General features: G+C 43.4%; 1 protein-coding gene across 4 annotated transcripts; it reads right to left on the bottom strand.

Moving 5' to 3' along the window:
* Window positions 1–1,160: 1,160 nt before the first annotated feature.
* On the bottom strand, window positions 1,161–13,335 carry LOC125712533 (tumor protein p53-inducible nuclear protein 2). 4 transcript variants are annotated; one of them, XM_048982687.1, is made up of 4 exons: window positions 13,198–13,335; window positions 6,478–6,750; window positions 5,465–5,939; window positions 1,161–4,627 (listed from the first exon to the last, which is right to left on the bottom strand). In XM_048982687.1, exons 2-4 carry the CDS (start codon window positions 6,599–6,601, stop codon window positions 4,363–4,365), a joined length of 864 nt encoding a protein of 287 aa, XP_048838644.1. In that variant the 5' UTR covers window positions 6,602–6,750; window positions 13,198–13,335; the 3' UTR covers window positions 1,161–4,362. The 4 variants fall into 4 exon arrangements, with proteins under 4 accessions (XP_048838644.1, XP_048838645.1, XP_048838643.1 ...); XM_048982688.1 differs by lacking the exon at window positions 13,198–13,335 and adding an exon at window positions 10,784–11,093 and having other exon boundaries at window positions 1,161–4,624; XM_048982686.1 differs by lacking the exon at window positions 13,198–13,335 and adding an exon at window positions 10,784–11,090.
* Between the last annotated feature and the right edge of the window lie 5,836 nt (window positions 13,336–19,171).

Raw genomic sequence — 19,171 nt, 5'->3', positions numbered from 1 at the left:
AGTTCAGCTACCGGGAAGGCTCCTTCCTGATACAGGTATATCAAGTATGTACTGCACCGCGGTCAAGGCTGAAAAGCGACCTCTCTCGTCTCAAACCGGTCACGATGTGTACCTCTGACAGCCTTCCGTAAGTGTTAAGACTGCATAATATTAACACGATAAATTAAATTCACTTTGGATGGTATCTTATTATATGATACGCCACACAGGTATACAAGTTAAACAAGCAATAATGCCAACATATACCTGCTATATATACTATAAATTCTTTATAATACTATATATATATATATATATATATATATATATATATATATATATATATATATACACACACACACACACACACACACACACACACACACACACACACACACATTCATACATCCACATTCAGGGATGACATGGTTGCACTGTTGCCTCACATCTTTTGGCCCAGGGTTTGAGTATCTGCCATGGCTCCATGTTCCAGGGAGGTGTCCTCTGGGTAAACCCCCCCCATCAGTATGAATGGTGTGTGTGTGTATGTGTGTGTGCCCTGTGATGGGTTGCCGCCCCATCCTAGGTTGTTCCCTGCCTTCTGCCCATAGGCTCCAGACCCCCCACAACCCTGAATGGAACAAGTGGTTTCAAGAAATGGGTGGATGGATGAATTATATATGCACTATACATTATACATTCTATAGATGCATTTTTTTTGTATTAGTTATGTCCTTTGTGAGCACAACAGGTGGAAAAGGCATTTCGCTACATATGTACAGTCTATGCATGTGACAATCGAGACATTAAAATGCTGGTATCTATTATACTGTACTTATAATAATATTAATGCACACCTTTTGATTCTTTGAACAGTTAACTGTCAAGCTGTATGTTGTCCACAATGAAATCATAAAGATATTTCATAAGTTCAACTCTTTCCTATCGGCGGTGTGTTGGCGCCTGCCCAGGGCTGCTTCCTGTCTGTGCTCGTTGTTCCCAGATAGGCTCTGGTCCCCCCCACGACCCCAATTGGGATTAAGCGGTTATGGAGATGGATGGATGGACTCTTTCCCATGCACAGTGATAATGTGCCTGTCAGTGCATTTCCCAGAGTGACAGTCTGATGATTGCCGGTCCCCAGACAGAGGCGCTGAGAATGAAGAGTCACAATTCAGGTGTCAACCTGAGCGTTTATTGAGATTTTTGCCTGGCACCTGCGTTCCAGACTGACTGCAGGAACCGAGTCTGTTGTTTGCATAGGTTTTTACTGTTCAAGACTGCTGTCCAATTGGGATGCAGGAACTGGGACAGTAAAAAAAAGTCACTAAACCCATGCAGACGAATGAAAGGCACAATCACCATAGATATCAGATACACCCAGTTTTTCTACACTTTTTTTCTGGGGGGGGGGGGCGGGGGGGGCGTGTTCCTATGGAGGGGATTACCCAACATATACATCACTCCCTATATTACTATATTATGTGTTCTGTTTACATTTTCAAGCTGCCATGTTTTTAAGCAATTGAAACACAATATGAATCCCCCCCCCCCCATTTATAAATTACTTATCGCTACTGTCTAAACGATTTAGGAAAAATACAAGCTTTTTTTGTTCAGTTTCATTCAGTTTTAAATCTAACCTTTCCCCCCAATGTCTCATGCCACGCAGGTTACACATGCTTACAGGTGTTTCACCACCACCAGTCACCACATCCCATAATAAAACAACTGTATAGAGGGGGTGCCAAAGATGGAAGCAGATGAGCACTGTGGTGAACCCAGGTTGACCAATCATAGTGCAGGTGTGGGAGTCCCCGCCCAGTCCCAGCTCCATGCCCATTGGCTCCTATAAGCTCCAATGGAAATCTCTAACGGGCGAGTCACGCACTCTGCTGATGAGGCACTGTGATTTGGTAACGAGTGAGAAAGGAGTCCAGGTCCGGGAGATTATGGTTGCCCACACATGCAGGGACTCCGAAATGCTACAAGTGCTAGCCAGCGAGGGCTTCACCACTGCGACTCTTAAAACAGGAAAATAAAGCCATCAAAAGGAGGAAGAATAACGTTCCTATGCAATTTTAACTACTGTGTTACTATAGAAAGGTCAGTTATTGTATTCTAAGGAAAATCAGTCACTCTCTAGCTTACAAATTTCCCTAAGGCTGCTGCACTACGCCACTTACTTAAACTATCAATCAGCCACATTCAGTGTTTTAAATCCCGCCGTCAAGGCGGGGACGTAGGTTTGCCATCGCCAGTCCCCTTACTTGCCACTAGGGGGCAGCCTCGTGGCACATCTGGCGTGCTTCTGCAGCAAATAGAAAAACTTCTACTTCAACTCCACAGATGCGCTCACAGTAAGGCTGGAATGTGAGTCTTACAAGCCTAATTTGCATGAATGCTCAGTACTGACACCAGCTGGGATTGTGTAAAAGATCTCCTGAGAGTTTGACCTTCAAAGTAGCAGGTGTAACATTTAAAAATACATTTAAATACGTAATAATTGTAAGCCTAGCGATTCAGTTTCGTCAGAAGCTCCTACAGGTCAGCCTATCCCTTTTGTATTCTGTTTATAGAAAGTAATAGAACACATCACACTTCTAAAAAATATCTCAATCACAGAAATATAAGACTTACATCCATATCTCATTAATTCACATACTTTAGCATATATTAAATTTCCTTCAGCACCATAATGCTTCTACACTTCTCATTACCAGTGTAAATGTAATATATATTATAGTGATACTATACATTTGCATTGTTGTACTAAACAGGCGGGGGTGGGGGGGGGCAGAGTCAGTCATTCCATTTTGGGTTGGGTTAAAAAAAAAAAAATGCATTAAAATACCAGTAATTGTTTTACGTTATAAAAGATGCGGATATCTCTGTTCTTGCACATACCGTAAATACTGATCGGCACGGCTGGAATTAAGAGGCATAATGTAGGATTCATCAAGAATGTTGCGTGGCACGATCCTATGAAAAGAGCAGAAACGCATGGCGCATCGCAGGTATTTACATTTCACAGTGACGCAGTGGGCCTGGTCATTCCATAATACACACCTGCCTGGCTGCAGTACCGGTAGGAAATAGGTCTTAACCTTTGCCCTTACTGTCCAAGGACAGGCTTTCGGAAATGACCCTAGGATTTGGACTTGAAGGTGACTGCAGGTAGCCTCAAACGGGCTTCTCCGTGACAACAAAAAGCGACGTCGACATATACGATCGACACACGCAGCGATCTTTAATTCCACTCGTCAGCTTCTCTAGCACAACTTCATACAACATTCTCCTTTCCAGCTACAGAGGATTCCCAATGTACAGATTCCAGTTAGCCTCTGTCTGAGCCGGGCATTTCCTCATTCTCTAAGAGACCAAATGCATGAAAATGACACCAAGAGTCACACTAAACGCTTAACCTCTTCTTCCTCTTTACCTTCCCCTAACCCCCTCATATCCTCTTCCTCTCACCTTCTGCTACATGCTTTTGCCCACACTGCCACAAAACCTTCCCTCTGCTGTGTTAATCCTGAATGTTTTATTTTTATTTTTTTGTAGTGCCCTGCATGCGACTTGAATGAACAGGGCCGTACCCTTAGCAGACACACAGGAGACAGGTGCCGTATTTCCCACAATGCCTTTCTAGTAGTTACAATACAAAAAAACAAACGAGAATATTCAATGTCTGAATGTAAGTAAACAATCTGCACCACTTTTGCCGTCCTTCCTGCCAAACACCTCTGGATAATGAACCCAGTCCTGGGGTCACATGTCACAAGCACACGGGATCCTGGTCACATGCTCACCACGTATCTTTGGTGGAAAACCTCTCCTTGACCTGCAGAAGCAGTTTACAGCGATTTATACTCTTTCCCCATCGCTAATCAGCCTCCCTTCTACAAAACAGTTACTTCGCCAATTTGAGCTGGTTTCTGTGACAAAAGAAAAAAAAAAACTTCAAATCAGACTGGGACCAAGTCAGGTCTGACCAGGAGTTTAGAGTCAACTAGTCACTTCTTACTACAGCAGAGGAACGGGAACATGAGACTGATTAAGTATCAAAAATAAGGGGGTTTCACTCATACTGGAAGAGGGCTGCAGGTTGTGCAGGGGCACAACAAAGACCCCCAGAACCTACAGCCCTTCTAGGACATGACCACACAACCATAATATTAATTAATGTCATGTTAGATGCGTATAACACAATAAGTAACTTGTCTTTTTAAAGTTCTAGTGAGAGCTATACAGGGCTGGCTAAAATGACGGGACAACTAGGTTTTTAAAAGAGGGCGATGTTGGGGCTAGCGTGTCGTGGGGAGGTGTGATAATGCCCTCAGTGTAAACATTGTCCCCCCCACCCCACCCCCAGGCGGCGCCTCAGTGGTTGAGGGTGCGCTGGCACGGCTGGCGCAGGTAGGTGCCGTGCGTGTGAGCGGGCCGACGGGAGGCCTGCTCTCGCACGCGGTTCTGCCGCTGGACCCGGTTGCGGGCGAGGTGGCGCCGTTCGGCTCTGGCTTTCGCCCGCTGCACGCGGGTCACCTGGGTGACCTTGACCATTGCCCCGGCCTTGGCCGCGGCTCCACGGGGGATCCTGCGGGGGGCGCTGTCCTGAGATGCCGGCGGTACAGCCTCCGCCACCCTGCTGGGGGAGCCAAGCGGAGAGATGGAGGGTGAGAAGGTGTGGGAAGGTGGAGAGAGAAAAGGTGGGTGGGGAAAAAGGAAGAGAGGAAAGGTGTGGCAGAAGAGACAATGGGGAATGCAGGCAGCGCTAGAAATAAAGTGCTGAGCAAAAGCTTTAGGCCAGAGGTGGGAAACCTTATCCAGAAAGGGCCGCTGTGTGTGTGTGTGTGTGCAGGCTTTTGCTGCAAATCCCTAATTAGGTCACCAATTAGAGGACTGATTGGCTGAAGAATCCTCACATCTGGGTTTGAACAGACGACCTACAGGTTACCCCAAAAACCTGCACCCACACCGGCCCTTAGCGAATAAGATTGTCCACCATGGTCTCAGACATGTTTAAATAATCTTCATATTGGTGTATGATGATAATACATCTGTAAAAGTGTGTTGGCTTTTTTCAAAATTCTCTCTTAAAGTCACCCCAATATTTCTTTTGGCTTCTTTTTTTACTTCCCCCATCTCATACGGCTAATCAGTGATTGCTTTAAACTAGTCTAATACATTTAGCCAGCTGGTGGTGAAATTTCACATGGAAACCAGCACATGGAACGGCTGAGGAGAGTTTTGGGAACCAAAGCGTTGTTCATCTAGCCGTCCAACTCGAGATCAGGGACTTTTGGTGGACTTAAGAAATTCCTGTTGGTTTTTTATCACGTTACTTTAAAGTCTCATATGTTGAAATGTGAAATTGGGTTTCTTTTGTTCTGAGCAAATATACATTTACTACCCTAAGAAGTGCAAAAACGCAGAAAGGCTCCCTGTTCTGTGGAAGATGACGGCTGGAGGGGAACCGGCTCACCTCACGCTGCCCGTCAGGCTGGCCACGCTGTCCTGGACGGACTGGTTTCCGAGAGCGACGTACACGGACATGCTGGGATGCTCGATGAGCAGGTCTTCTATAGGGCTGCTTTCAGCGGTGGCCCCTTCTGCGGTGAAACAGGCGGGAGGGGTGACAAACCAGCTCTCATCCATGCAGCAGTGGTCAGGGGCACAGCTACAGTCACTCCGAGGGCCTGGGGGGGCAGGCGTGGAGCCAGGGGTGCGAGGGGAGGAGCCAGCCAGCAGCGGTCCGTACACCGAGCTGTCGGGCAGCGCCGGCGGCGAGCGCTCCAGTGATTTTGTGGTGGTAATTTTAGTCCTGTGGTGATTACAGGAGGGGGAGGGCAGGGGGGCTACCATCGACGAGGAGCTGCCCCTGGCCCCGCCCTCGCAGGAGTGTAACGGTGCTGTCAACTCCGAGGAACTGGGCCTCGTCTCCACCGGGGCGCCTTCCCCTGAGCACCGAGGCGAGAAGCGGGCAGGCGAGGGGGCATTTGCACAAGATTGGGGGCGAGGGGGGGGGGGTCATGATGAGAACACACACACACCCCGTTACCACAGCATGAGGGAATTCAAATAAAAGGGAGAAGGAAAATGGAAAGAGGAAAAAATCCAAACACAAAACATGAAAATAGCAAATATTAGTTATTTTTAATTATAATATTTCAAACCAAAGCCTTTAATTAATATATTTTTCCATTTCCCTTAGAGTTTTCCTTATAATTCAGAGATTGAACAAGAATGGGCAAACTTTGGTTCATGACAAACTTGTCAAGCTTCTTGTACTTTTATTCATTTAGTTTAGGCTTGAAATAATGACACACGACGAAAGAAATTGACCCGTCTCCTTTTGGACTGGGTCACAAACATGCCCTGATATTGTGAAGTTGTCAGTCAAGCAATAGGCAAGAGGCCAATCCGCTGCGGTGAGGAAGGCTGTAGAGTGCTGAGCATGTCCAGGCCACGGATGCAGAACATAATGCCGTCACTCACCTGGCAGGTTGACCAGAAGCCAGCCTTCCTCATCTGCATCCATCACGCAGGGCTTTGGTCCGCTGATGTCGGTGGAGGCATCCTCCACCTCGCCGAACAACAGGGTGCTGAGCCTCTGGAGCATGCTGGGTGACGGGATCTGGGGCTCTTAGGAAAATCCGCTCTGGTGTCGTTTGCTTCGGTCTTGATCCCCGGGTTTCCTTCTCTGGCTTCAAAGCTGGGAGGCTGGTGCAGTGCAGAAGTAAAGGTCTCGCTCGGTATGTGCGCAAAGGCCTGTCAGGTTTAAAGATAAAACCAACAGGTATGTCATTTTTAAAAGATACTTTTTATCTGCATATGTATGTAGGAATTTTGGGGCTTTAATATGTCTCTTATTGCTTTCCTGAGACACACCTACACAGATGACAGTGAAGTCTGGGGATCAGAGGTCAGGATCTGCAATTTTGGAGCAGTTTTCACGGTTAAAACCTCGCCAAAGAGCCCAAAAGTGATGTAATTTTCTCTGCTGACCATGGGATTTGAACCAGCGACCTACCAGACACAGGCAGAGAGGCCTAAGCCACCTAGACACCCACCATTCCCAGTCTGCCCCAATCGGAGCAACCAGTGGGAGGAAAATAACGAGACTATATACCAATTAAAAGCAAAGAACTTTCAAAAAAAAAAAAAAAAAACCTCTTACTTACATGTCGAGTTCAACCATCCTTCATAATTTTCCACACCCCCCAGTATCTCATCTATTAATAAATGTATGTCTTTCCAGCCTTACCACACTGAAGTCATGAAATATTATCGACATCCCGAAATTTACAGTAGATGTAAATTCCCTGAATGTATACTGAAGGTGGAGTCAAAATATACTCCCTCCTCCCCTGCTCAAGCCAGGGTTATAAAAACAACACAAGTCCACCCCCTCCTCCTATCATACCGGTTTCCTGCTCTTCTTATAATAGGACTAAAAAAAAAAAAACGGTTTCTTGGTGTTTGGCTAGCAGCTGTCTGGGCGTGTCATAGACAAACGAATGCCTGTTTTAAAATGTGTCCCATTTAAAAACTCTAGGTTATAACTTTCATTTGAGCACTTTGACTACAAAACTGAAGCCATGACTTCTAATTTGACGCAAACAGTGCTAGTCTGTGTGGTCTAAAGGAAATAATACGATAAAACCACAATGGCGGACAGGAGACTCTCCAGATAAGCACGGCCTTCTCTCCGAGCCAGGAAGGGTGACCCTGTCATTCTGCAGAATCCTCAGCCCAACACTCAAGCCAGCCGTAACAAATGTGGATTCCTTATAGGTATCGTTGAACATACAAGTCTCTACAAGCAACGCTTGATCGTTTCTCAGCTTGCCATTGACAGCAGAAGAAGAAAACTGGCAGTTTAAGGAATACCGATCTCTGGCTTCCTCACAGCAAATGTTCTGCACCCAGTTTGAAGCTGTCCGATGACAGTAAGCAGCAAACTTTATATATATCCATGACTATGTGTGGTAATTGAATGTGCTAAGGGACAGAGCATGTCATGTGAATCCTGCCGTTCCTTCCACCTCACACTCCAGGGACATTGTGTATCTGGTATGAATGTCCCAGGAGAGGCAGTTAAATACAGGCCCCACTTAAGCTCAGTGATAGTCAAGTCCTGTCTGTTCAGGTCTGAGAAGCCTGCTGTCAAATGAAAAATAATCCTGGCATACTCCTATGCAAATCTCAGGAACACCCCATCTTCCAATCACAGGCAGTCTCAGAGGCTTAAGTGTAAACTCTCTTCTGGTATTGGTAGTAAGTGACCTATTTGGAAAGGTAATAGTACAGCCGTTAGTAAGTTACTAGACATATGGCAGCAGACATCTCATCTGACTGAATCCAGTCTCCAAGGAATAACTGAGCTTTGAGTAAATAAAGTGACTTTCCACACACAATGTCAATAAAAATGGGTAATTAAAAACACACTTCCTTTCTGGGTCCTCTTCACTCAATTGGTTTGGTTACTATCAAGACTGAACTATGTGCAATTGTGTTACACTAATATTCCTGTAGGGTATATCACACTCTATTCACACCACTATGGCTGTGAGTTTTTAAATGTGAATTTAAAAATAAAATTAGTGAGAAATCATATAGTACACTGCAAAGAGAAAAAACTACTTTGAATCTTTTTCTGCATAGGATCACAAGGAGGTTGCAAATTAGTGGGGTCAAAGTGGGCCAGTTTTTTACATCCCAGGAGTTTGTGACAGAACAGTTTAGCAACTTAAAAACAAGCACAAATCATTCGTTACAGAGTCTTTATCCCTGGAAGTGCCCATATCTTGGTGCCTTCACTGTGGAGCAGAACATCCAGTCCCTTTGGATGCTTTGAAGCCAACTGAACGATGTACTTTGAGACAATACCCCTTCAGGCAGGGGGGTGGGGGGAGGGGTGTATCTAGCCTCTATCATTACTTCTTTAGTGCACAGTTTGCAATTTTACACCTCATCCATTACACTACTACAACGGAAGTACTAAAGGCCTTCTGCTAATTTCAACATTATTATTGAAACAGGGTTATATTTTCCTTTTAATAAACTACTACCTTCCCCTTTAACAAGTCCCCCTTTGAATGTATGAGAACCTCCTTTTAATTAAGAAGTCGGAGCAATCAGACTCACATCAAAGAAGGTCTTGATCTTTTGCATGCCAGTATATTACAGGCTAGTGAATCTTATTAAATGTTGAATACATTATGGTACATTTAAAAGAGACATCAGATTTAATCTGTAATATAATTAAAATCTTATTGACATGGGCATTCTTAAAATGCAACTATTATATACTATTATGTAACAAGTAGGCTGCCGCGGAACTTCGAGCCAAAACTTTAATAAATGCCATCAAGTCTATCGGACTAAAAATATTCAAGACAATTTTTTTCTGGTTAGTAGTTCAATAAATGTAGTGCACAAATTTACGCAATACACCATGTTCAGTGTATTGCATTATCAGATTCATTAACATTCTTAATTTCACCTATTTTCTTTTTAAATTATTGCAATAGTAGTGATTATATCTCAGAACAGCGGTAATATTCCAGGGACAAGAAAAGGGTTAACGTGGACGACGGAAATTTCCTTGTTGACGCGTCCTACAACCGAACCGGATTTAAATAATGATGACAATAAACTTAAAAATACAACTCCATATTTGAAACTGGAAAACTGCATTATTCATTGCTTGGGAACGTCAAAATGGGCGGGGCTTCTACGCAGGCCGCGGGAGGGGCCACTTCACGCAAAAATAAGCCCGAATTCGCATTGGTGACGACAACACATACGTCACCAAGGCTGCTATAGCCCAACCCACCAGAGTCAGAAAATAAAGAAATATACGTTTAAGAAGCTTGGCGTAAAAATAAGAAAAATAAATATAAGAACTATACAGCAAAGCCCAGAAATCGAAAGCAGAATATAATACAGTTATCTACAAAGCCTTTTTGAACAACTGTTTCCGCCTGGCAGATATATATATTTATATAAAATAGCATATAAGCGTATCGTTTCAATCCAGTGTTTACAGTTGAAATGGAAAAAACCGGTGCTTTTTTTTTCCATTTTTCAACGATTTAGCTTACAGTGATTCAAAAGAAGGCACTCGTCGACTGCAAAAGCTAAAACTGAATTATCTATCCTACGGAAACTCAAGGCTTCTTTGGTGGAGGGGGAGAGCGACGGGGTCAGTGCAATGACAGATAGGCTCAGTGGTACAGTAATTTAAGTGGGGACTAAATTATTCATTTCCTAAAAAATAGTCTTGCTTAAGTAAGAATAAAATTCAAGTTTCGTACAAAAAGCGCATCATACAATATATCTCCGCTGTCGATCGTTTTCCCATCTGTTACATTGCCAAGTCTCATTTATCCATGACATAAATGGACACAAGAAATGTTTCCCTCGTAGTACCGGGGATTTAACGCTTCAGTTCACTTTAATATACATATATAAAACGCATGAGTCTCATATCGCGAAATTTACATCCGCACTATTTTCAGCATTAGTCACTCATCACAGAGAACAGAACCAAGATGTTTGTTTTTAGTATTGTGTCCAAGAATACGTAATTGTGTATACATCGCATCGAACCCTATACAGTGCAGTACTACAAAATACTGAGATCGTTTTTTCCTATTTTGTGTACGGCGTTAGTAATATACTCTCGCAGCTAAATTTGCATTTTCTCAGTCAACGTAAATAGCAAGGTGAAAAATCTCCGGCACGAATATTACTTATGTCACAAACGCATTCGGTATAGACTTAATTATTGTCTTACCTGCCTTCGCAGCGTTATTCAGTGGTGTAAACGTGATGGATAAAACATTAAAAAAATAAACAAAAAAATCGTAAAGCACAGCTTTAGATAGTTGCTCGATGAGGTAGGTATTTCGTAAAATTTAAAAAGGCTTTCTTCTTAGAAGAAGGGCTATACGTAAAACTGCATTTTCACTGAATTTATGATACCAAATATGCAGTTTGACACTTGTGTTTTCCTGCAGATTTTTGTGCTGTTATTGCTGCCTACCAGCTGATCCTTGGATCAGAATTTAGAACGTACCAAACAGCTGATTGTGATATCACAATACTATGTAGTAACGCCCTTTCTCCGCCCACTAGCTTTTTAAACCAATCGGAATATTACACAAACCCAGAAGCTGGGCCTCATGTTGAAGGGATGGGGGTGGGGGAAGCAAGCTGTCATTGTAAACCCATTCCAATAGGAGTATTTCAAGTGACGTAACACGATGCCATTGCGGTTCTGAATGAGTATCCATTATTATGTCCGTGACACTATTGGAGCCATTTGTTTTTTCAAACCTGTTATAGCAACATTTTTCAAATATATGGTCAGTAATGTCATCCTAACCATGCAAATTGCTTCATTTTAACTAGAAATGTTTGACCAGAATAGCTAATTAGATAATATATTTTCACTTTCTGGATATTGAGCTTTGCGTTTCCACAATTTTAAACCAATGTTCCTTGCACTGAGTTGCCCTGTTGCCTTTTGCTGCCAGGGTTGAGGATTCGAATGCCAGTTCAGCTCTGCAATTGGTCAATTTCTGTTTTCTCTCTGTATTCCAAAAGGATGCCTCCAGGCTAATCAGAATCTCTAACTTGCAGATTGTGTGTGTGCCTTGTTATGGGCTGACACCCTGTCCAGGCCCTACCCCTATCTTGTGGCCATTGCTACCAGAGCTAGGCTTCCCTCCCATAGCCTGTCCCATAGTGGAGGGGGGGGGGGTGGATAAAAGCTCTGTGGGACGGAATGAACTCGGTGACACTTGTAACTTCCTGGTTTATGCGTATTTCTCTCCCGACTTTGTCCTTATGTTAACCTCCAAAATTTAGTGGGCCATGCAGCAGCCATTCTGAGAGAAACTAGTCAGAATTTTTCTGCAGCCAGTAAACTTCCAAGGGAAGTGGCCGGTAATCATTCTTAATAGCAGGTCGGGCAAAGGTTGAACTCCACCCTTCATATTTTTCCGATTGCGTCCACAGCCTTGGTTCTAAGGGTTTGTGTCACTTTCTTTCAGGGTTTCGCTGTGACATCAGCACTGAACAGTGAAAGCAGCTGTATTCCAGTTCCTTTTAGGCACACCAGTCTTGGCATCTCCCGGTCCACCCAAAGATGTGCATTATCCACCCACAGCCTCCAGCGATCCACCCGAGGCTTCATGTAATCCACCCACTGTTTCTTGCGACCCACCCAAAGCAGCGCACTTTCCAGAAAGCAGCATATTCATTTTCATCAAAGCTGTGACTTCCTCAGCTATAATCCTTGTCAATGCGCTGTAGTTGTCATACTATTCTGTGCTTGGATGTCAAATAGATCTAGTGTGTTAATACATTAAAGCTCAGAAATTGCTTTGTATTGTAATGCATTTGTATGAATAACTGAACAAAAATATAACAAGATATTTGTGATGGACAGACTGCTGTTGATGTTTGTCAGCTGCCACAAGGAAACTTCGATGCTACTTTACTTTTATGAGTTCAGAGGTCATTCGTTACTAGATGTCTCTGATGATGTGTCGCCCACCTTCAGAGGTAGACCAATGAGAGTCGGTTAAGCTAAGAGCCAGTCTCCCGCGATTGGACGACTTGATGAGCTCTGACACTCTGGACAAACGGATTAATTACCCCAGGCCACCGTCGTCTTGGCAGCCGACGTGAACACGGGGCCCTCCGAAACGCTCGGGCTGCTGTGCGTAGGCCAAACGCGGCGTGGCTTCGGCAATAACACGTCCTGTGACCTTTGATCTACCTTTGACCTTTGACCTTCAGGGATGCCAAAGAGCCATATGCACTGGGGAAACAAATACTTCAACACAATGGTGTTACCTGTCCCCTATATGATATTGTACATGTCCCTTTGAATGTGTAACCTTGGTTCCTGGTAACTGTCTGGATTTTATGTGACAGTGTGCTAATCTTAATCACGGAATATTACAAACATCAGAGCACAGTAATCTGATACATCTCACGCAGTGCCCGTTCTCTAAAATGTGAACTTATGGTGCATTTCTATAACTTACCACCTGATTTTAAATCCACATATACTATCTACATGTCCTCTTTGAACCTATTTATGGCCAGTATATTTCCCTAGCGTTGCTTGTGCATGTATTTATGTGTGCTGCGTTATTTCTGATGGAGTTAAAATACGCCCATAAAACAGGCCTTTACCTGACTCTAGCTCACTTTGTTTCCTCCTCCGCTGTGCTTCAGTTGCCTCCCCACTCAAATACACAAGAGGTACAAGAGTTTGGATCTTCAGTTACTTGGTGCTAGGCAACATACAAGGTGTGAAAGGCCAGTAGACTTCTCTTCTTTCTGTTTAGGTCCAGATACGTCGTCTGCATCATATGATCGCCTGGAAAGGAAATGCAAACATATAGCAGCCAGATTCTCAAAAGAGACGTCTATAGCTCCCGTGACAAATCTACGTGTAAATTTTTATGCTTATTAGGTGTTAATAAAACTCAAGAAAACACCTGCATGCACCGTCAGAATTCTAGAAGCCTTTCAGCGCTAAATTTACACACTCAATGGAAATCTCACTTGCACTAGTTTTGAAGGAATGCACTGAACAGGAGTCCAAATAATCAATAATCTTCTCACCATATGCCTTAACATCTAGTTCTCTGCAGTTAGTGAAAGCATCTGCCCTTCATAACACTCGTCTTACGTCGCCTGTAGTTTGACTGGTTCACAGCCACTGTTCACTCTCAGTCCCTGACAGAAGTCATGCCTTTATATGGACTCTCAAGCATTTGTACCATGGAATTGGATCTGAAGTGTTTCTGGACTCCTGATCTAGGGTGGGGGGCAGGGAATCTGCGTTAAACCTGATGTTTTTAATACACTTTTAACACGCAGAGAAAGGCTGGGGTTAATGCCGGTGCCTCTGGCCAGCACTTACTTAGCAAGCAAAAGAATGATCCGACCGACAGGCAAGTATGTCTCAAAGTAGAGACTACACTCTACTGTAACCTTGAAGAATATTGAGAAAGATATATTAAAGAACTGAAATCGCCTGAGGTATATTCATTGCTCTGGAGAAAAGCCTTGTCAAAGTAATGCAAATCTCGTGTAATAACAAGAGTAATAATAATCTGAATAACAATAGGAGGCAGTGCAATTATCTGATGTAAATAGTCAAACAAATATGATTAGGCCTCATCTGAAATGCTGATCTTTTATAGGTATTAATGAGTGTGCTTCTCACCCTATTTACGCATCCCTGTTCGCTCCTCTCACCTCTGTGACAATAACACTTTTCGTTGCATGTGACCTTACCCACATTTGTTCTCATACTCCCCATACCCTTCATTGCACCCTTTTGTCTAAAGCAGTGTTTCCCAATCCCGTCCTCGTGGACCCACTGTCAGTCTGGGTTTTCGCTCCCTCCAAGCTCCCTGCCAGGCAGTCCACATTTTTGCTCCCTTCCAGCCATTGGTAGGGAGCAAAAACATGGACTGTCTGTGGGTCCCCAACGACTGGATTGGGAAACACTGGTTTAAAGATTTGCCAGCCATGCACACTTGCTGCTGAAGTAGGTACACTTTATTGCCAAAAGTATTGGGACACCTGCCTTTACATGGACATGAACTTAAATGACATCCCATTCTTAATACATGGGCTTTAATATGGAGTTGGTCCACCCTTTACAGCCATAACAGCTTCAACTCTTCTAGGAATGCTGTCCATAAGGTTTGGGAGTGTGTTTATGGAATTTTTTGCCAGACAGAGAAGTGTGATTCGTCACTGCATAGAACATGTCTCCACTGCTGTAGAGTCCAGTGGCAGTGTGCTTTACACAACTGCATCTAATGCTTTGCATTGCACTTGGTGATGTGAGGCTTGGATGCAGCTGCTCAGCCATGGAAACCCAATCCATGAAGTTCTCTGTGCACTGTTCTTCAGCTGATCTGAAGGTCACACGAACTTTGGATTTCTGTAGGTATTGACTCTGCTGACAGTTGGCGACGTCTGCACACTGTGTCCCAGCATGCCTTGTCCCCGCTCTGTGATTTTACATGGCCTACCACTTCATGGCTGAGTTGTTGTTGTTCCCAATTGCTTCCCGTTATAATACCACTAACAGTTGACTGTGGAATTTTTGGTAGCGAGAAAATTTCACGAATGGACTTATTGTACAGGTGGCATCCCATCCTAACACAGTACCACGCTTGAATTCACTTCTGAGAGTGACCAATTCTTTTGTGAATGTCTGTAGAAGCAGTCTGCATGCCGAGGTGCTTGATTTTATACACCTGTGGCTATGGAAGCGATTGGAACAACTGAATTCAATGATTGGGTGTCCCAATGCTTTTGGCAATATAGTGTAGATCACTCGGCGGCTATGGTCCCAAAGCTCCACAGATGTATGCCCTTGATGACCTCTGCAAAGGGGGCCTCTGGTGGCCTCCCGCACAAACCCGGGTGACACCTGCTCCGTTCATGGGGAGCAAAATCCCAAACCCTCAATGCTCCGCAGCACCAGTCTACTGAGGTCCGGTAATGTTAGGAACCTAACAAGCAAGTCATTTTAATTCCAGAGGGATTACAGACTTCTGGTTGTGATAAATGGCTCATTTCCTTCCTCAGCATGCGACAGTGTCATTATATTTCTGGGTCACGACCGTATGATTATTTACATGGAAGCGTGATAAGCGAACTGGCACAGAGCAGCGAACCCTATAACCTTGCATCACATTATATGGTTCTGTCAAGCCTGAAATACCCCTGTCACTGTCCCAGCTCGCCTTACATATATTTATAACATGGACACTTTGACCCACTAAGGTGCTGAAGCTTTAGAGGGACATACCATTGTCAAAAAAAGGTAACTCTCATCGGGGCTGGCGGCTGGTGTCTTTTAGCCGCTGAGGACTGCAGGAAGTGACCAATCGCACAGAAGAACTAAATATATCACGATGGGAGAAGTGTAGTGGTTTCTTTGGATGTTTTATTTACGCATACAGTACGGCAACATCACAATGACCATGAACAATGACCAGCTTGTCAATACGGGATCATAAGAACACATCAGTGACCAAGGATACCGAAATTCACCAAACATTCCTAATCCATCCATCCATCCATCCATCCATCCATCCACCTTTCAACCACTTACCCTAGGTGGGAGGGGCTGAAACCTATCACAGGCAGCGCAGGACAGGAGGGAGGGGTTTGCCTTTGGTGCAACGCCAATCCACATCACAAAATGAACACACACGATATTGGCAATATAGAGACACTGATGATCATGTTGCTCATGTGCGGTTCTCTGATGGTGGAATGAGCTGCTGAACCACAGCCAGCCATCAGACTCCCTTTGCAACTTCAAGAGACGCCTCAAAACCCATCCGCTCTAGAGACTCCTCCTCTAACCTGATACCTCTTGACATCCCATGAATGTTCCTGCGTTGTGCTTCTGGTCATTGAATATCCTTACGATGTTCTTGCTTTGTTTGGAAGCTATTGTGCAGCTCCAATGCTGCTTACACTTGTACCCAGGCACCCACTGGAAGGTCAGCATAGCTGCACCTACGCCTAGTCCATTCCCTGACAGCTGTGTGTTTGTAATGTGCCATTTGCCTCACTTGCACGTTTGCTTTGGACAAGCATCTGCTAAATGATGTAACTGTAACCTGAATGCATGTCTCTGAGCAAGCCCCCACACATAACCGAGAAGAGACAGGATTTAAACCCCCACCCTAGTGGTGTGAGGCAATAGTGCTACCCAGCAAGTTATGCCCTTACAATTTCAGAGTCTGCATGCTAGTTATAGCGCCAGTTCAAACTCCTAATGTTTTGTCTGGAATATAATGAAGCAGGGCATTGTTTTCACCAAACAGGGGTCTCCAAAACGGTGTTACTCAGACCTGATCATAGATACAGTATGTACTGAGGTTTACACTCAACCTGAACATTACTGTGCTCATGGTACATTTGAAGAAGAATTTCAGGAATGACATATGTTGACAGGTCTCTCTTCTATGTCAGAAATACCTTGGAAGAATTGAACACAGAATCGGACTATATGCTAAAACTTATAGCATCATGTTTTTTAATACAGTTCCTTATCAGTTCCCTCCTTGTGCATAGTGCCTTCAACAATCATTTGGAAAATATAAGATCATCCCACAAACACATATCATTATACCTGTTAATTGATCTGATGCATTAATCAGTATTTTGCAACAAAATATGTAGCTTTCAGCCATTTGCGGTCAGTTGCATTAAATTTATACCTGAGTTTTCTGATGCAAGAGTTTCATTTTCCTGGGTCAAAGAGTTTCAGATCTTCACTCGCTGGGTGTGGCAATAAAACAAAACAGGGATGCAGGTGTTTTAGTCATGAAATTCCAGCCGGTGTTGCTACACGTTATTACTGGCTCTCGAGAGCTTAATAGACCTACGCACACACTCATAGCCAGTCTACATAGCAGAGTGATATGTCAGAGGTGCACGTCAAATTAAGATCGTGGTTTATGCACTATTCACCAAAGAGTCCTTTACGTTTTGAATGTTAAGTCACTTCACTGGCAATTCTTTCAAAATCAATGGGAAATTTATCGTGACAATTCAGGATAAATACCTCGTTATAGAGTACTATGTCCCTATAGAATATGATTAGTTTTCTTGTCAGGAAGTAGATATATTTTTACCAGTAACAAATGGGTGGGAGAATCATTTTTAAATGCGCGCTGAGAAAACAGAGCGTGCAGGTAAAACATAACAGCTTCACAAAAGTCAATCCGCGGTTGTGGACGAAACTCTCTTAAACTGCGGTCTGGAGCCACCTTGTGGTCTTTTAAGGTATTACATTAAATTTATACTCCAGCGAAGACCAGAGGATGGCGCTCTTACACGACGCTCATTTGTCGGGACTTTCTCCAACATATTCCATAGTTAAAATATAATAGTGTAGTATAATATAATCTAACCAATACTAAAAAGTAAATATTTGGGAGCATATGATTAAAAAAATCTGGTAACGATTCTGTCAAACGTATGAAATGGAAATCAATTACAATTTTATTCAAATTAAACACAGGAAGTGTATCAAAGTACAAATGCAAGAGGGTTGTGACTTTTCTGTCATGTTTATTTTTTTAGAAAGGTTTTACCCCTGTCAAAAACGGCATCACCGTCAGGATTCAGCATCTCTTGGGCAAGACACACTAAAATACCGGACACACGCTCTTTGATTTCTAACCTTCTAATTTATCCATAATTCGAGAGCTTATCAAAACTTTTTGTCAAATTCCGAGCATTTGATACATTTTAACAACTAATGATATTACGCAAAAATCCCGGTCATCTTATTAAACATAGTAGATAGACAACTACCGCGCTGCGTTTAATCTCCCGATTTAGTTGCACTGCTTAAATTGCTGATGAGGGCATTTCTTCTCTTTCCTTATGTCGGTCAAAAATTATGTAGTCTACAAACGAGTTAGACCTTGTTCAGTCTTCACCAGTACCCAAATTAGAACAATTTGTTTCTGATAAATTACAGACTTGTGTAACATGTGCTAGACTTTGTGGCAATGAATCATCATGGTTAGTTGGAGGCTACTAAACCGGTGGTGATTCTACCTCAAACCATGTTTTCTTTCTCAAAAAAGAAACGACGACCACGTCCGCACTGGGCGGAGATCGATTGGGTTGGTGTACCCTGGCTGGCCATGTTCAAACACGGCAAGCAGACCTGAGTCAACTACAAACATCACCGATCAATCTGTCGAAATTGTGTATTTGGTTTTAGGTACAGGCCCTGTCCACTCGTCATTAAAATAAAGTAGCTTATACTACACCATGCTGTCGGTCATCTTTGTCATTTTCTGAATTTATACAACGGGCATGACAATCTTAATACAACTAATGGATCTCGGGGCAATTCTTCTGAATGATTACGGTCTGATTTTGAAGAAAAATGAAGCTATACCGGGCTTTTTAAATTATTTTTATTTATTATTTACATGTTCCATTAAATCCTTTCTGGTGTAAACTGTAGACTTTCAGCTGGATAGGTGCAACACAAAATGGATAGGCGACGAAGTCCGTCCAGTCCGTCCTGGAAAAACTATAGGACATCTCGTGTACTGCCCGGGGTCTTCATCTGCACAGAAAGAGAAAAATCTGTATT

Source organism: Brienomyrus brachyistius, chromosome 18, assembly GCF_023856365.1.
Source record: "Brienomyrus brachyistius isolate T26 chromosome 18, BBRACH_0.4, whole genome shotgun sequence".
NCBI classification, from domain to species: domain Eukaryota; kingdom Metazoa; phylum Chordata; class Actinopteri; order Osteoglossiformes; family Mormyridae; genus Brienomyrus; species Brienomyrus brachyistius.
The sequence above is the reverse complement of the archived record's forward strand: the minus strand, read 5'-3'. Positions and strand labels throughout refer to the sequence as shown.